The following is an 18,242-nucleotide window of genomic DNA, read 5'->3' as shown; positions in this document are numbered from 1 at the left end:
GGTGTGGTGGCACATGCCTGTAGTCCCAGTCACTCGAGTGGCTGAGGCAGGAGAATCACCTGAACCCAGGAGGCAGAGGTTGCAGTGAGCCAAGATCAAGCTATTGCACTCCAGCCTGGGCAACAGAGCAAGACTCCATCTCAAAAAGAAAAAAAAACAGACACATAGTCTGACCCCAAGGAGGATTCCGTTTCAGCATTTACAGTTTTCACTATTTACAGTTTTCACTACGATGAACTTCTTCCTCCTAATTGAAATCTCATCTATTTAATCAAACCAGCTGATCAGCGATGTGTTTGAGAGATTTTAGAAAACTATTGCCATTTGTCTGACCAATCTATTGTAGCATTTAGAAAAATACTGTAATAGATACTAAGGAAATTGTTGTAGGAAAAAGAAAAAAAATGTAATGATAGAATTCTACCTAACTTAGCTATAAATACATACACAAACTTAATAATAAAAACACTGACCAGAGATTCAATCAAAATTGTGCTTAAACTATGTTGGAGAAGGCAGGGACAATGAAGGGTTCAATTTTCAATTAACATAACCATTGGTAAATTGAAAATTCAACCCTTCATTGTCCCTGCTCTAAGCCTAATACACAGAAACTATCCCGTAATCGTTTAGTTACTATTTTGTAAAGCCTTGAACTATAACAATTGCAATCATAAGAAATCTGAAAATACTCTTCAGAGCCTATGTATTTGTATCATAAAGAATGCGATTATTGAAGTAAGACTAACCAGGCTAAAAAATGAAAAAGAGAGAAAAGAGAAAAGCAGGTGATTACTTATATTTTTAAAAACTATAGAAACTACTCCGACATTACATCTTATGAGAAAAGGTGGTAGCATTAATGAATCTTACCATTGCTCAGAGCACTCTTCCACGCCAAAACGGAAGCTGCTGGTAAGGTGCTTAAGGAACGCTGCCTCCCCAATAAATGACCTGCAAATTGGGAAAAAAAAAAAAAAAATTAAGATACATTTCTACATGAAAAGCAACATTTTAAACAGTAACACCCACAAAATATATCCATAGAATAAAGAACCAAGACAAGGGAATAAGTAATTTCTGTGCTCCAGGGCAACTTGTCAAGTAGCTGACATCATACCTCATCTTCTCCCTTCACCCTCACATCCAGCCAGTTACCAAGCCCTTCAGTCTCCTCAAAAATCAATCCACCTGCCAGCTGTACCTTTTCCTGTGGCCTCAAAGCCCCTTCTTTGCTCAAGCCTCATCACCACTCAGCCACAGAGTAACAAGTTTCCTAGCAGGTTTCCTACTTTCAATCTCTCCCCCTCTGCTTCACGGCTTTTCTAAAATAAAAGGTCTGGTCACTTCACAGCTCTGACAGATTATTCTCTGGCTCCCTACTACCTTCAGAACAAAGTCAAAACTCCTCAGCATGGCCTACAGGCCTGCCACACGGCCCCAAGCTTCCACACCAGCCTGCTGCCTCACCTTTCTCTCCTCCACCTTCCCTCTGGCCATGCCAGGCTTGTACTCAGTCTTGAACCTACTGTGCTCTCGCATACTTCTTTGTCTCTGCAAGGTTCTCTGTTTGCCCGAAACATCACTTCTTAGTGAAGCCTCCCCGATCCTACAATGTTCCCCCTTCCCTCTGGAACCCCTGCAGCACCAGGCTTACTGTACTGTGTACCCCCTCACACAGTGTGGTACTCCAGAACAGGATCTGACACAGCATTTATGGGCAAGTGATTTTTGACAAGTGTGTCAAGATCACTCAACGAAGACAGAATCATGTTTTCAACAAGTGGTGCTGGGACAACTGGATATCAACATGTAAAAGAATGAAGTTGGCACCCTACCTCACACCATATATAAAAACAAATTCATAATGGACCAAAGACTTACAGGTAAAGCTAAAATGATGAAACTTAGAAGAAAACATAGAGGTAAATCACCATGACCTTGGATTCTGCAATGGCTTCTTACATGAGACACTAAAAGCACAGCAACAAAAAGAAAAAAAAATAGATAAATGAGACTTCATCAAAATTTAAAACTTGTGGCTTCAAAAATACTGTCAAGAAAGTGAAAAGACAACACACAGAATGGGACAAAAATTTTGCAAATCATATATCTGATATAAGGGTCTTGCACCTAGAAAACATAAATACCTACAATTCAACAATAAAAAGACAACCCAATATAAAAGTGGGCAAAATATTTGAATAGCTATTTCTCAAAAAAAAAAAAAAATATATATATATATATATATATAAATGGCCATTAGCACATGATAATATGCTTCTTATTCATAAGGGAAATGTAAATCAAAACCACAAACTGATACCACTTCACATCCACTGGGCTGGCCAGGTATGGAGGTTCATGCCTGTAATCTCAGCACTTTGGGAGACTGAGGCAGGAGGACTGCTTGAGCCCAGGAGTTCAAAACCAGCCTGGTCAACATGGTGAGACCCTGTTTCTACAATTTTTTTTTTTTTTTTAAATTAGCTAGGCATAATGGCACACACCTGTAGTTCCAACTACTCAGGAGGCTGAAGTGGGACGGTCACCTGAGCCCAGAAGGTTGAGGCTGCAGTGAGCTGCAACTGTGCCACTGCACTTCTACCTGGGTAATGGGGCAAGAACCTGTCTCAAAAAAAAAAAAAAAAAAAAAAAAAACGAAAAAACAAAAATAAAAAATAAAAAAAAAAACCCACATCCACTAAGATGGTTATAGTCAAAAAGACAGACATTAAGTGCTGGCAAGGAAGTAGAGAAATTGGAAGCCTCATATACTGCTAGTGGGAATGTAAAATGGTGCAGCTTTGGAAAAGTTTGGCAGTTCCTTGACACCTAAACCTATGTTTCAGCATGGTGGCTCACACCTATAATCCCAGCACTTTGGGAGGCTGAGGCGGGAAGATTGCCTGTGCACATGAGTTAGAGACCAGCCTCGGCAACATAATGAGACCCACTCTACAAAAAATAAAGAAAAACTAGCCGGGCATGGTGGCATGCACCTGTAGTCCCAACTACTCGGCAGGCAGAGGTGGGAGGATGGATTAAGCCCAGGAGATGGAGGCGGCAGTGAGCCAAGATCGTGCCACTGCACTCCAGCCAGGGCGACAGAAGGGAGTTAAAGAAACATTAAACATCGTTTCCATATGACCTAGCAATTACAATCTACGTATATACCCAACAGAAATAAAAATATACTTGCAAAAACATTGCATACAAATGTTTCTAGCAAAATAGGCCTAAGAGCCAAAAGGTGGAAACAACTCAAATGTTCGACTGATGAGCAGATAAACAAAATGTGGTATTCATACAATAAAGTCTTGCTACAGAGAGAGGGAAAACACATCAGTGGTTGTGCTGGAGGCCAACGGGAAGCTGCGAAGTGACAGCTAAAAGGCACAGGTTTTCTTTTTGTAGTGGTTATAATGGCTGCATTGCTCTGGTGATATACTAAAAACCACTGAAATGTACACCTTAAATGGATTCATTGTAGGGTCTGTGAATAATGTCTCAACAAGGAAGCTGTTACCAAAAACAAAAAACAGGCTTTGGAGCCAGGTGATATGGATGCAAAAACCTGATGTCCACCTAGCCTAACCTTAAGCAAGTTTCTGAATCTATGTGCCTTAACTCCCTCATCTGTAAAATGGGAATAGCAGTACCTATCTCATGAAGACACTGCGAAGATAAGGTGAGGAAAATGAAGGAAAGCTACAACAGCTAGGAGCTATTTGAACAGGGCCTTGAAAAAGGAGGAGACGGCCGGGCGCGGTGGCTCACACCTGTAATCCCAGCACTTTGGGAGGCCGAGGCGGGTGGATCATGAGGTCAGGAGTTCGAGGTCAGCATGACGAACATGGTGAAACCCCGTCTCTACTAAAAATACAGAAATTAGCCAGGCGTGGTGGCGGGCCCCTGTAGTCCCAGCTACTCAAGAGGCTGAGGGAGGAGAATCGCTTGAACCCGGGAGATGGAGGTTGCAGTGGGCGGAGATCGCGCCATTGCACTCCAGCTGGGGCGACAGAGTAAGGCTGTCTCAAAAAAACAAAAACAAAAACAAACAAACAAACAAAACAAAGGAGAAGACGGCGACAACATGGACAAAAGAATGTTCAAGTCAGATTTTCTTCCAAATGACTTCAGGTTACAGACTGCCGCTAAATGAGTTTTAAAATACACATATTCGGGCTTTAAGGGTCTTCGGATTTCGAAACTACAAACGCTAGATTGTGGACTTCCAGTAAAACTGAGCAAACAGAAAATGCAAAGTCAACCACGGAGCGCTTCCTAGAGATAAACGTTACGCCGGAGGACAAACCCACGCCGACATCTAACGACCCCGGGGGTCGCACGCGCCCCAAAGGCCATGCGTGCCAGTTCCCGCTCCTCTTCGCCAAGCACGCTCAATGGGTTTTGGGAACTGGGAAGAACCTTGGAGAACGACGTCCAGTTCCCCCTCATTTGACAGACAGGAGCTCCGCGACCCAGAGACGGAGGGGACGCGCGCAAGGTCACACAGCGGCTCCGGGGGAGGTGGAAGCACGGAGTGCGGAGCCGGCGGCCGCGGCTTCCCGCTTCCCTCCGCCCGGGCTTCTGCAGGCCCCAGGCGAGCCCAGCTCCCAGCGTCCCAGCTCTCACCTGCCGTCCGGCTACACAGCGCGGGCAGCCGCCCCACAACACGCGCCGCGGTCGCCATGCTGGAGCCCGAGCCTCGCCTCGGCCCCCGCCCAGAGCAGCCTCGCCCACCGCCTGCCGCGACTGCTCCTCGTCAAACGGCGAGCCTTGGGCCGCAGCGGAATTCCTGAGGCCCGAGTCCACGCAGCAGCGCAGGCCGGGGTGAGGCACTGTCCGGACGGGCCACACGGCAGGCGGAGCCCGGCGCGGCCGCGGACAGCCCCGCGGGAGCCTCGTGTTAGGACCCGAGGGCGGGGCTTGGGCGGGCGGCCGGGCGGGGGCGGGGCTTGGACGGGCGGCCGGGCGGGGCTGGGACGGGCGGCCGGGCGGGGGCGGGGCTAGCTCGCGCCTGCAGCGCCGGGGAGAGGGCGCGCACGGCCGGGTGAATGTGGCTGCTCGTGCAAGGGCGCTCTGGAGGGGTCCGCTGGCTGGGGACCCTCGGGCTTACCAGAGCTGGCACTGCGGACCCCTGCGAGGTTCACAGAAGCACCGAAGGGGTCCAAGTGCAATGAGGATCCAAGGGATGAATAAGACGAGGAACGTAGAGGTGTTCATCCCCAACTCCAGGAAAGCTCTGAGTTTCATTAGATTAAGCACTTAAATGACCTGCATTTCACACACACTTGTGGATTCATACTGATTTTAACGTTTGGTCACACATGTATATCTCAGCCCTGGGTCATGGTTTTTTATTGCCTCCATACCATCTACGTCTACTCAAGTGACCCACACACCTGCAACACAGCAGGGCACAATGTCTTGTAAGAGGGTAGCCTGCTCAGATAAACGTCTGGTTTTCAAGTCTAGCATAAAATTTTTCAAACATACCGAAGAGTAAAATTACTGACAAACTAGAGTTAAAGATTATCAAGAGGGCCGGGCGCGGTGGCTCAAGCCTGTAATCCCAGCACTTTGGGAGGCCGAGACGGGCGGATCACGATGTCAGGAGATCGGGACCATCCTGGCTAACACGGTGAAACCCCGTCTCTACTAAGAAATACAAAAAATAGCCGGGCGAGGTGGCAGCGCCTGTAGTCCCAGCTACTCGGGAGGCTGAGGCCAGAGAATGGCGGGAACCCGGGAGGCGGAGCTTGCAGTGAGCTGAGATCCGGCCACTGCACTCCAGCCTGGGTGACAGAGCGAGACTCCGTCTCAAAAAAAAAAAAAAAAGATTATCAAGAGGAACACAGTTGTTTCATCTACTATTTTCCCATTTTCTTTGCTGAAATAGACAACTTATTTCACTCCAGCTTATTTTGATGCACACCATTTTCAACAGACCTTTTACATCTTGAGTTGGCGAAATTAAGAGAAAAGAGATTGATTACACCTATGTGTAAAGCCAACTGCTTCAGCATATTTGGGAACATGGTAAGACCAGCTAATTCCACGAGCAAGGACCTACTGCCACACTTCATTTGCTGTGGAGTGAGTTCCTAGGTCAGAGGCAACAGTGTGTGAAACAATTAAGTATTAAGTCCAAGGACAGTTGTTTTGGCAGACGCACTTTGGGCAGGAATAGCAAATCCATATCCAGAGTGTCTATTCCAGTCAGAACAAGTGCTGCCCCTTCCACCGTCCAATGTAATCAACCTACAGCCAGAGGGCTGGCTGAGCCCCCAGAAGTGCTGCTGTATCAGGAGCTATAGCCAGATTGACCCTGGTGAGTGAAAGTCCACGTTGACCCCATGTGTAACCTCCATCCCTAGCCCTTTATTCTTGAGTCCGTTTGGCTAGGTAAAGAGGCTGACTGACATCCACAAAATGGGTTAATCTATCCACCTCATTCAAATCCTCTGTGGAGGTCGCCCTTTGATAAGCACTCATGTGGGAAATAATTATCTTCACATTCTGGGCCGAAGTCCATCCACATACCTGTTCCCTAGACCTCCTTATCACCAACTTCCTAATTATGTTCCTCTCAAGTACTGACCATCCAGCCAAGCCATTAGCCACTGCTCATGAAAAAGTATAGATCCATACTTCCAACCAGGCAAAATGAACAACCAGGTTCACTACTCTTACCTTCTTCCCACTGGGAGCATCTCCCTTCACCGCCATCCTTCAGAAGCATCCCAGAGTGGGCAGGTATCACCTGTCCACTTGCAGGTGATACCAGCAGATCATGCAGAACCATGAGTAAACCAAGCCCAAGAGTTTTCTTCTTCAGGCAACTGGTCATAGGTAATTCCTCATGGAGCTGTGGGTAGGGGTTGAGAGAGAGAAGATCATGTAGCTTGCATGTTCAGGTCCTACTCCAGTTCAGTTTCATATGTACCATTTCCATTCGACGATGGAGTGTTGCTGTGCACGCACAACTTTATGGCTTGGTGATCATACAACAGCCAGTTCATGATGAGCAGCTTAAACTGCGTGGTAAGTTGCTGGTCGATGGTCACGCCTTCAGACTCTGTTAAGGCCCAAAACCAGTTTGGCTTTGATCACTTAGTCATTTGTTTCTAACTTTTAAATTTGAAATAATTACAGATTCAAAGATACAGATAGGAAGTTGCAAAAATAGTACGGAGAAGTCCCATGTATCCTTAACTCAGTTTCCCCAAATGGTACAACTTACGTAACTATAGTACAACATCAAAACCAGGAAGCTGACATCGGTACAATCCATAGAATTTATTTAGATTTTATGAGTTTTACATGCACTCATTTGTGTGTGTGTGTGTAGTTCTATGCAATTATGTCACATGTAGATTTCTGTAACCAGCACCACAATAGAGATACAGAACTGTTTCTATCTCCAAGACCACTTGTGCTTCTCCCTTCGAGTCAAACCCACCCCCTCTTCTATCCTCTCCTCCACCATCTCTAACCCTTGGCAACCACTAATCTGTTTCTCATCTCTATAATTTTATCATTTGAGAACATTATATAAATGGAATCATATAATACATATAATACATGATCTCAGCTCACTGCAAACTCCCCCTCCCAAGTTCAAGCAATTCTCCTGCCTCAGCCTCCTGAGTAGCTGGGATTACAGGCCTGTGCCACCATGCCTAGCTTTTTTTCAGTCAGCATAATACCCTTGATGTCTATCCAAGTTGTTCCATGTACCAATAGTTTCTTCCTTTACATTGCTGAGTAGTATTCCATGGCACTACCATTTGTTTAACCATTCACCCGTTGTAGGACATTTAGTTTGTCTCAAATTATTATTTTTCTTTTTCTTTTCCTTTTCTTTTTTTTTTCCTTAAGACAGAGTCTCGCTCTGTTGTCCAGGTTGGAGTGCAGTGGCACAGTCTCAGCTCACTGCAACCTCTATCTCCTGGGTTCAGGTGATTCTCGTGCCTCAGCCTCCCGAGTAGCTGGGATTACAGGTGTGTCCCATTACACTCAGCTAATTTTTTGTATTTTTAGTAGAGACAGGGTTTCACCATGTTGGCCAGGCTGGTCTCGAACTCCTGGCCTTAAGTGATCCACCCACCTCGGCCTCCCAAAATGCTGGGATTATAGGCATGAGCCACTGCGCCCAGCCTGTCTCCAGTTATTAACTATTTCAAACAAAGCTGCCATGAACATTCATGTATGTGATTTTTTGATATTTAGAAATTTTATTTTATTTTTATTTCTTTGAGACAGAGTCTCACTCTGTCACCCAGGCTGGAGTGTAGTAGCATGATCTTGGCTCACTGCAAACTCCCCCTCCCAAGTTCAAGCGATTCTCCTGCCTCAGCCTCCTGAGTAGCTGGGATTACAGGCCTGTTCCACCATGCCCAGCTAATTTTTGTATTTTTGTAGAGACAGCATTTCACCATGTTGGCCAGGCTGGTCTCAAACCCCTGACCTCAAGCGATCCGCCTGCCTCAAGCAATACACCCACCTCAGCCTCCCAAAGTGCTGCGATTGTAGGCATGAGCCACTGTGCCCAGCCAGAAATTTTAAAATTGTGGTAAAATACACATAACATAAAAATTGCCGGCCGGGCACGGTGGCTCACGCCTGTAATCCCAGTACTTTGGGAGGCCGAGGCGGGTGGATCACGAGGTCAGGAGATCGTGACCATCCTGGCTAACATGGTGAAACCCCGTCTCTACTAAAAAAAATACAAAAAATTAGCTGGGTGGGGTGGTGGGCGCCTGTAGTCCCAGCTACTCGGGAGGCTGAGGCAGGAGAATGGCGGGAACCCAGGAGGTAGAGCTTGCAGTGAGCCAATATTGCACCACTGCACTCCAGCCCAGGCAACAGAGCAAGATTCCCTCTCAAAAAAAAAAAAAAAAAAAAGCCATCTTAATTTTTTAAGCTGTTGCCCAGGCTGGAGTGTAGTGGCATGATCTCAGCTCACTGCAACCTCTGCCTCCTGGGCTCAAGCGATTCTCCTGCCTCAGCCTCCTGAGTAGCTGGGACTATAGGTGCCTGCCCTCATGCCCAGCTAATTTTTGTATTTTTAGTAGAGATGGGGTTTCACCGTGTTAGCCAGGATAGTCTTGATCTCCTGACCTCGTGATCCGTCCACCTCCGGCTCCCAAAGTGCTGGGATTATAGGCGTGAGCCATCGTGCGTGGCCCACCTTAATCATTTTTAAGTGTACAGTTCAGTGGCATTAACTACATTCACTTTGTTGTGCTACCATCACCACCATCTATCCACAGAAGTCTTTTATCTTTCAAAACTGAAACTTCAGCCATTAAACAATAACTCCCCATTCCCTTCTCCCCCGGCCCTGGCAACCAACATTCTAGCTTCTGTGTCGATGAGTTTAACTACTTTAGGTACCTCATGTAAGTGCAGTTATATAGTACTGTCCTTTTGTGACTGGCTTGTTTCACTTAGCATGATGTTCTCAAGGTTCATCCAGGTATAGCATGTGACAGAACGTCCTTACTTTTACTATTACGAATAATATTCCATTGTATGAATAGATCATACTTTTTTATCCATTCATCTGTCAATGGACACTTGGGTTTCTTTCACCTTTTGCCTATTGTGAATAATGCTGCTGTGAACATGAGTGTACAGATAATCTCTTCAAATCTCTGCTTTCAATTATTTTGAAATATATCCATCATGTACATGATTTTGTGTGGCTATACGTTTTCATCTAGGGGAATAAATGTCAAGCCGTGAGATTGTCAGACTGTGTGGTAAGTATATGTTTAGTTTCTAAGAAACTGCCAGCTGGGCGCGGTGGCTCACGCCTGTAATCCCAGCACTTTGGGAGGCCAAGGCGGGTGGATCACCTGAGGTCAGGAGTTAGAAACCAGCCTGGCTAACATGGTGAAACCCCATCTCTACTAAAAATACAAAAATTAGCCAGGTGTAGTGGTGCACACCTGTAATTCCAGCTACTCAGGAGGCTGAGGCAGGAGAATCTCCTGAACCCAGGAGGTGGAGGTTTCAGTGAGCTGAGATTGAGCCATTGCACTCCAGCCTGGGTGACAAGAGTGAAACTCCATCTCAAAAAAAAAAAAAAAGAAATAAAAAGAAAAGAGGAAGGAAGGAAGGAGGAAGGGAGGGAGGGAGAGGAAGGGAGGGAGGGAGGGAGGGAGGGACTGCCAAACCACTTTCCAAAGTGGCCATTCCATTTTATATTCCTGCCAGCGATGTGTGAAAGATCTAGTTTCTCTGTATCCTCACTAACACTCAGTGTTGTCCCCGTTGTTTTTAAATGCTCTCATAGGTATGGGGACATATCGTCATGGTTTTAATTTACATTTCCCTAATAGCTAATGATGCTGAATTTCTTTTCATGTGCTTCTAGAATTGCCATCTGTACACCCTCTTGGGTAAAATGTCTGTTCATATCTTTTGCTCATTTTCTAGTTGGATTGTTTGGTTTCTTTCACTGCTGTGTTTTTGTTTGTTTGTTTGTTTGTTTGTTTGTTTCCTGAGACGGAGTCTGGCTCTGTCGCCCGGGCTGGAGTGCAGTGGCCGGATCTCGGCTCACTGCAAGCTCTGCCTCCCGGGTTTACGCCATTCTCCTGCCTCAGCCTCCCGAGTAGCTGGGACTACAGGCGCCCGCCACCTCGCCTGGCTAGTTTTTTTGTATTTTTTTGTAGAGACGGGGTTTCACTGTGTTAGCCAGGATGGTCTCGATCTCCTGACCTCGTGATCCGCCCGTCTCGGCCTCCCAAAGTGCTGGGATTACAGGCTTGAGCCACCGCGCCCGGCCTCACTGCTGTGTTTTGATAATTCTTTGTCTATTCTATATGTGAGTCCATTTTCTTTGTTTTTCTTTCGTTTTTCTTGGAAACAGGATCTTGCTGTATCACCCAGGCTGAGTGTGCTGGCACCATCATAACTCAGTGCAGCCTCACACTCCTGGCCTCAAGCAGTCCTCCTGCCTTGGCCTCCCAAAGCACTGGATTATAGGTGTGAGCTGCCACACCCAGTCAAGTTCATTTTCAAATAGGTTGTTTGCCAGTATTTCCTCCCAGTCTGTAGCTTGCCTTTTCATTCTTGCAGAAGGGTTTTTCACCAAGCAAAAGTTTTTAACTTTGATGACGTCCAATTTATCCTTTTTGTTTGTTTTATGGATCATGATTTTGGTGTCATGTCCAAGAATTCTTTCCCTAATCCATGGTCTCAAAGACTTTCTCCTGTGTTTTCTTCTAAAAGTTTTGTTGTCCCGATTTTACATTTAAGTATGTGACCCATTTTGAGTGAATGTTTGGACAAATGTGTGCGGTTTAGGTCAAGGTCTATCTTTTATCTTTATTGTTGCCTGTGTGCATCACTCCTGCACCATTTGCTGAAAAGACTGTTGCTCTTCCATTGAATTGTTTTTGCACCTTTGTAAAAAAATCACCTGCACACACTTGCATGGGTTTTCTATTCTGTTCCAAGGCATTTTTCAAAAGGGAAGTTATTACGCACAGAGGATGGCATGGTTTTGCTCCACTACCCTCAGGGTCTGCACTGTGATTCACCAACAGCAGCCTGCCAGAGGCTCCACACAGCATCCCTATCTGCCACTGACGCTTCAAACACAGTCATATCTGCTGGGTCATGGCAGCGTGGCAGAGAAGCTCACACAGCAGTCTGGATCTTCTGGCCATCTCTTGTCTTGAGCCCGACTCAAAGCTAGCAGCTTTTCTGGTTACTCGGTAAATAGGTCAGAGTAGCACACCCAAGTAAGATGTATGTTACTTCCAAAATCCAAAAAGGCCTGCTAGGCTCTGTCTCTTTCTTAGTGGTCCCCCTTAAGAGGCCAAATGCAACAACTTTTCCTTTACCTTGGAAAGATATCTTGACATGCCTCAGACCACTAGGCTCCTACAAATTTTACTAAGGTGGAAGGCCCCTGAATTTCTGTGGGATTTATTTCCCACTCTCTGGCATGCAAGTACATTGCCAATGTATGTATCTAGGTTAGTCACTACTTCCTACTCACCAGATCCAATCAGCATAATATGATTGGTGTAATAGGCCGGCCTGATCTCCTATGGAAGGGAAATGCATTCGAGGTCCTTTGAAACTAGATTATGACTTCGGACTACAGGTTAGATATACGCCTGAAGTGGGACACTAAAGGCGAAGTCCTGACTTTGCCATCTGAAAGCAAACTACTTCTAATACTCTTGATGAACAGGATTAGAGGAAAAAACCATTGACCACATCAATATGCATACAAGGTGCTAGGGGATGTACTGATTAGCTGTAAAACCACATCTGAAACAGCAGCTGCCAGGGGAGTCATCACCTGATTAAGTTTACAATAGTCCACCGTCATTCACCAAGAGCCATCTATCTTTTGAAGAGGCGAAATGGGCAAGTTTAATGCAGATGTAGCAGGAACTGCCTCCTGGCATCTTTCAAGTCCTTGATGGTGGCATCAATCTCTGCAATCCCTCCAGGGATATGATACTGCTTTTGGTTTTCTGTTTTGTGGGTAGAGGCAGTTTCAAAGGCCTCCTCTTGGCTCTTCCTACCCTAATAGCTCTCGTTAGAAGGTCACAGAAGCCATGAGGAGATTCTGCCAGTTGCTGAGTGTGTTTATGTGAAGTATGGAATCCACAGCTACAGGAATAATCACGGATGGGTTCTGGGACCTACTGCACCCACCGCGAGATAGACCTGACCTAAACCTCCATCAGTCGCCTGATCTCTTTATCCCTCTGCCCTGACGCGTCACTGTGACATTTTGGGTCTCTAGGAATTGGTGTCAGCTCAGCCAGTGCTGAGTAATCCTTAAAACATCTGATATTCTCTGTCCTTCATGCATAGTCATCCTAGTAAATGGCTACAGGCACCTTTAGGGAAGGCTGAAAGATGAACAGCGTCCACTTTTGGTAGCGTACCAGTGCCTTTCCTGAGGGGGACCTGGCCTCCCCTTCACTCAGGGGACTCTCCATCTGTGAACTCACTCAAGTCTGGGAATTGATGGAGGAGACATGACTCCCTCTTTTGGTGATTCAAGTCAGACTTCTGTTCACTAGGCCTAGATCTTTTCTGCTTATACAAATCCAGTAAGATTTCAGTAGGTTCCCCATCTCTTTTATTTCCAGAAACACCAGGTAGCAACGCCAAAGGTCCTGGTGAGCCTGGTTATTCTGATGACTGTGTTTGTTCTACTGTCTATATGGTAACCATACCCAACTTCTGTTCAGTGATTAAACGCCACCACACAGTACCTGTCACCTCATTATCTTCATTGTGTTTAGTGTTTTTGGGGGGTTTTTGGGTTGGTTTTTTGTTTTTTTTTGAGACAGAGATTTGCTGTTATTGCCCAGGCTGGAGTGCAGTGGCACAATCTCGGCTCACTGCAGCCTCCGCCTCCCGGGTTCAAGTGATTCTCCTGCCTTAGCCTCCCGAGTAGCTGAGATTACAGGTGCCCGCAACCATGCCCAGCTAATTTTTATATTTTTAGTAGAGACAGGATTTTACCATGTTGGCCAGGCTGGTCTTAAACTCCTGAACTCAGGTGATCCACCTGCCTCAGCCTCCCAAAGTGCTGGGATCACAGGCATGAGCCACCACACCCGGCCTAGTGTTTCAGTCTGATGGTAGCTGTTCCCTCTATATTTTTGACCTAAAGAGCCATGGCCACATGCAGTGGCTCACACCTGTAATCCCAACACTTTGGGAAGCTGAAGTGGAAGGATCACTTGAGTCTGGGGGTTCAAGACCAGCCCTGGGCAACACAGTGAGACGCCACCTCTACAAAAAGTTTTTAAAATAAAAAATTAGGGCTGGGTGCGATGACTCATGCCTGTAATCCCAGCACTTTTGGAGGCTGAGGTAGATGGGTTGTCTGAGGTCAGGAGTTCAAGACCAGCCTGGCCAACAGAGTGAAACTTCGTCTCTACTAAAAATATAAAAAAGCCAGACATGGTGGCAGGGGCCTGTAATCCCAGCTACTCAGGAGGCTGAGGCAGGAGAATCGCTTGAACCTGGAAGGTGGAGGTTGCAGTGAGCCAAGATTGAGCCATTGCACCTCAGCCTGGGTGACATGAGCAAGACTTCATCTCAAAAAAAAAAAAAAAAAATTAGCTGGGTATGGTGGTGTGTGCCTGTAATCCCAGCTACTTGGGAGGCTGAGGCAGGACAATTGCTTGAACCCAGGAGGTGGAGGTTGCAGTGAGCCAAGATCATGCCACTGCACTCCAGCCTGGGCGACAGAGTGAGACTCTGTTTCAAGAAAAAGAAGAAAGAAGATGAAGAAGGAAGAGGAGGAGGAAAAGAAGAAGGAGGAGGAGGAAGGAGAAGGAGAAAAAAGAAAAAGGAAGAGGAAGAAGGAAGACGAAAAATGAAGAAGGAGGAAGAGGAGGAGGAGGGAGGAGAAAGGAGGAGGAGGGAGGAGGAGAAGGAAGAAGGATAAGGAGGAGGACAAGGAGGAGAAGGAGGAAGGAGGAGGAAGAGGAAGCGGAGGAGAAGGAGGAGGAGGGAGAAGAAGAAGAAAAAGGAGGAGGAGGAAGAAGGAAAGAGGAAGAGGAGGAGGAAGGAGAAAGGAAGAGAAAGGAGGAGAGCAGAGGAGGAGTAGAAGGAGGAAAAAGAAGGAGGAGGAGGAGGAGGAAAGGTGGAAAAAGCCATCACGGAGCTCTTCGAGGATGCTGAAGCTCATCTCACAACTTATTTCTCACAACTGTAGTGAAAGGAGGATCCTCTGACCCACTCAAGGTGGATGAGCAGGTCTCATAAGATAAATCCACTCTATCATTCTAATCTCCCCAAGCCTTTGGATCTCTTCCTCTGTAGTATACTAAGGAAATTCTGGTATTTCCGTTTCTTCTGGTATAGGCCACCCCGGATCTACACTTCTGTCAGTCTACCAAGAAAACTGTTGGTGACATTTTTAGCCTCTTTAGTCGAAATACTGACTCTGAAAGTGTTGCTTAGGGAGCAGTTTCACTTCCAGGGTGGTGTAGTGAGGAGCTATGCAGACCCACTTCCCAGTGAAATAAGCATAATTGGTGGAAACTATTAAGAAGCTTTTTAATCTCTGGAAATTGTCCTAAGGACGTGCAGCAAATGAAGAAACATGTATTCAGGAGGATCTACTAAAACTCAGTAGGAACAAAAGAGTCCATGGCACTTGAGCTACAATCCACTCCATCCCTCAGCACCCTCCTTCCCAGCTCAGCTTGATGAAGGCTCCATTCTCAACAAGTGTGATGAAGAAGACAGGGCTCCCCTCAGCTCCCAGTCAAGGGATGTGGTGTCTCGCTGGGAAAGGCAGACCACAGGATTCCTCATCTCCTCCAACTCCTAGCTGAAGAGGCTAAATGCCTACTGTGTGCGGCTGAGAGATCAGAGACTTCCGTCCTCCACACTGGCCCCGCTTACAGGATAACCCTGGATCACTGGTCCCCTGGGCTGAGCAGATAGGGGCTCCCATTGCCCTCATCTCAGTTCATTCATTGGACAGGGATTCCACACCGGGAGGATCAAGCCAAGATCTGAGGCTACCAACCCCACCCATTGCCTGGGAGTAGTGACTCAGAGATGTTTCCCAGTGAGAGAGAGAGTCCACAGGACTAGAGAGCTCCAAAGCTACCCCTGAAGGCACTGACTTTATTTAAAGCAGAGTTTGGGGAAGTTCAAACCTAAGAGAACTCTTAAGAACAGTTATTTTGTTTGTTAGCAAGTAGGAGGAGTCTGGTAACACCACCTAATTAAGCACAGCCAGCTAGGGGGACAGCCAGAAAGAGACACCTAAAGAGGCCTCCAGGGGTCTCTTACTTATTTATAATCAAGAATATGTGGTTTTGGAAGAGGAGAGACAGATTGACAGAACAGATTAGAAAATCCAGCAATACACAAATATGCCTGTTGTGTATGGCCTAAAATTAAAGCCCAATAATATGTACTGCTCCTTGACATCTGGTGAATCAGGAGGGCTCCTAATGGCCTAACTATAAGATCTATTCCCCACTCTTCCTCATGGATAAGAATCAAACAATGCTCTATATCAAAGGGACCAGGCACAGTTCCTGCTTACCTCAGAGTAATGGAGTTCAGTTCCTGCCAGCTCACAGAATTATTCAAACAAGTCAGTAGATCCTCCCGCAGGAACCCGAAGTCATCTCTCCCTCTTAATACCACAAAGCCTATTTCCCACAGCCCTTGCTGGTTCACTCTGTTCCCAAATGCAGCCCCATGTTGCCCAGTGGGCCTGGGGTATCCTCCTCTCAGTGCATGTGGCTCATAAACCACTATGGGGCTCTTCTTTCCAGTGTTGGGTGTCAGATGTTCAGCCATCCCCAAACCCCAGAGCTGGAATCTCCCCTCACCAACAGAGTGCATGAGAGGGCATTAAAACAATGCCCGTCACCAACAGAGTGCATGAGAGGGCATTAAAACAATGCCCAGCTGATTTGTTTACTAAAAGGCCAAAGAAATTCAGTAAGGAAAAGATAGCCTTTTCAACAAATGGTGCAGGAAGAACTGGACAACCACAGGCAAAATAAATAAGCAAGCCACAACCTGAACCTTCTACCTTATCTAGGAATTAGACTTCCACAAAAAAAATTTTAAAAACTTTTATTCAATGAAAGACTCCATTAAAAGAATGAAATGGGCCAGGCACCGTGGCTCACACCTGTAATCCCAGCACTTTGGGAGGCCGAGGAGGGCGGATCATTTGAGGTCAGGAGTTTGAGACCACCCTGGCCAACATGGTGAAACCCCATCTCTACTAAAAATACAAAAATTAGCTAGGTGTGGTGTCAGGCGCCTGTAATCCCAGCTACTCAGGAGTTTGAGGCAGGAGAATTACTTGAACCCAGGAGGCAGAAGTTGCGGTGAGCTGATATTGTGCCACCGCACTCCAGCCTGGGCAACAGAGCGAGACTCTGTCTCAAAAAAGAAAAAAGAGAGAGAGAGAGAATTAAATGACAAGCTACAGACTGGGAGGAAAATATCTGCAAGCCACATACCTGACAAAACACTAGTATCTAGAATTTATGAAGAATTCTCAAAACTCAACAGTAGAATAACAAGCAATTTGATTAGAAAATGAGGAAAAGACATTTCGCCAAAAAAGACGTACAGAAGGCAAAGAGGTACCTGAAAAGATGTCCCACCACATTAACCATCAGGGAAATGCAAATCAAACCCACAGTGATATATCCCTACACACCTATCAAAATGGTCAAAGAAAAAAGTAGTGCCAGCACCATGAACTGATGAGGATGTGAGAAGCGGGATCACTCATACGTTGCTGGTGGGGATATAAAACGGTACCGCTATTCTGGAAAACATTTTGGCAGTTTCTTAAAAAGCTAAACATGCAGGCCGGGCACAGTGGCTCACACCTGCAATCCTCGCCCTCTGAGGGCCTGAGGTGGGAGAATCGCTTGAGCCCAGGAGACTGATGCTGCAGTGACTTGTGACAAGACCACTGCACTCCAGCCTGGGCGACAGAGCAAGACCCTGTCTCAAAAAGAAAAAGAAAAAGGAAAGGTCAATTTCAAAAGGTCACACACTGTATGGTTGAATTTACATAATATTCTTGAAATGAAAAACTTATAGAAATGGAGACCAGATGAGTGGTTGTCAGGAGTTAGGAAGGGGGTGGGGGCAGGAGGGAAGTGGTGTGGCTATACAAGGGCAACCTGAATCCTTGTGGTAAAGGAAGTACAGCTGGCCCTCCATATCCGTGGGTTCCTTATCTGTGGATTCAACCAACCAAGATAAAAAATATTCAGAAAAGAAAGGATGGTTGTGTCTGTACTAAACATGTACAGACTTTTTTCTTGACATTATTTCCCAGGCAATACAGTATAACAACTACTTATATAGCATTTACATTGTATCAGGTGTTATAAGTCATCCAGAGATTAAAGTATACAGGAGGATGTGCATGGGTTATATGCAAATATTATAATATCATTTTGGATCAGGGACTTGAGTAGTCTCAGATTTTGGTATCTATAGGGGTCCTGGAAGCAATCCCTCAGGGATATTGACAAATGATTATATTCTGTGTCTTAACTGTATCAATGTCAATATGCTGGCTGTCATATTGTTACTGTTTTGCAAAGTGTTACTATTAAGAAAACTAGGTGAAGGGTACATGGGATTTCCCTGTATTATTTCTCACAACTGCATGAGAATCTGTAATTATTTCCAAATAAAAATTTTAATGTAACAATCATATGAACTCAAAAAAG

The 18,242-nt window shown here is 45.9% G+C and overlaps 2 protein-coding genes across 3 annotated transcripts in view; both read right to left on the bottom strand.

Moving 5' to 3' along the window:
• Positions 1 to 4,931, bottom strand: part of MRPS5 (mitochondrial ribosomal protein S5) — a 34,016-nt gene extending 29,085 nt beyond the window's left edge. Inside the window, 2 exon segments of the mRNA XM_031655510.1 lie at positions 874 to 954; positions 4,639 to 4,931. Of these exon segments, the coding sequence (XP_031511370.1) occupies positions 874 to 954; positions 4,639 to 4,696 (139 nt within the window). The 5' untranslated portion in view covers positions 4,697 to 4,931.
• A 57-nt stretch (positions 4,932 to 4,988) lies between these two features.
• The window catches only part of ZNF514 (zinc finger protein 514), a 52,255-nt gene continuing 39,001 nt past the window's right edge, over positions 4,989 to 18,242 (bottom strand). For both annotated transcript variants that reach the window (XM_031655492.1, XM_031655493.1), the window contains exons 6-7: positions 6,700 to 6,874; positions 4,989 to 5,248 (exon numbers count right to left, since the gene is read on the bottom strand). The gene's annotated coding sequence lies outside the window, so the exon portion shown is untranslated. The remainder of the gene's footprint in view (positions 5,249 to 6,699; positions 6,875 to 18,242) is intronic.

Source organism: Papio anubis, chromosome 14, assembly GCF_008728515.1.
Source record: "Papio anubis isolate 15944 chromosome 14, Panubis1.0, whole genome shotgun sequence".
NCBI classification, from domain to species: domain Eukaryota; kingdom Metazoa; phylum Chordata; class Mammalia; order Primates; family Cercopithecidae; genus Papio; species Papio anubis.
This window is presented reverse-complemented; position numbering and strand designations above follow the sequence as displayed.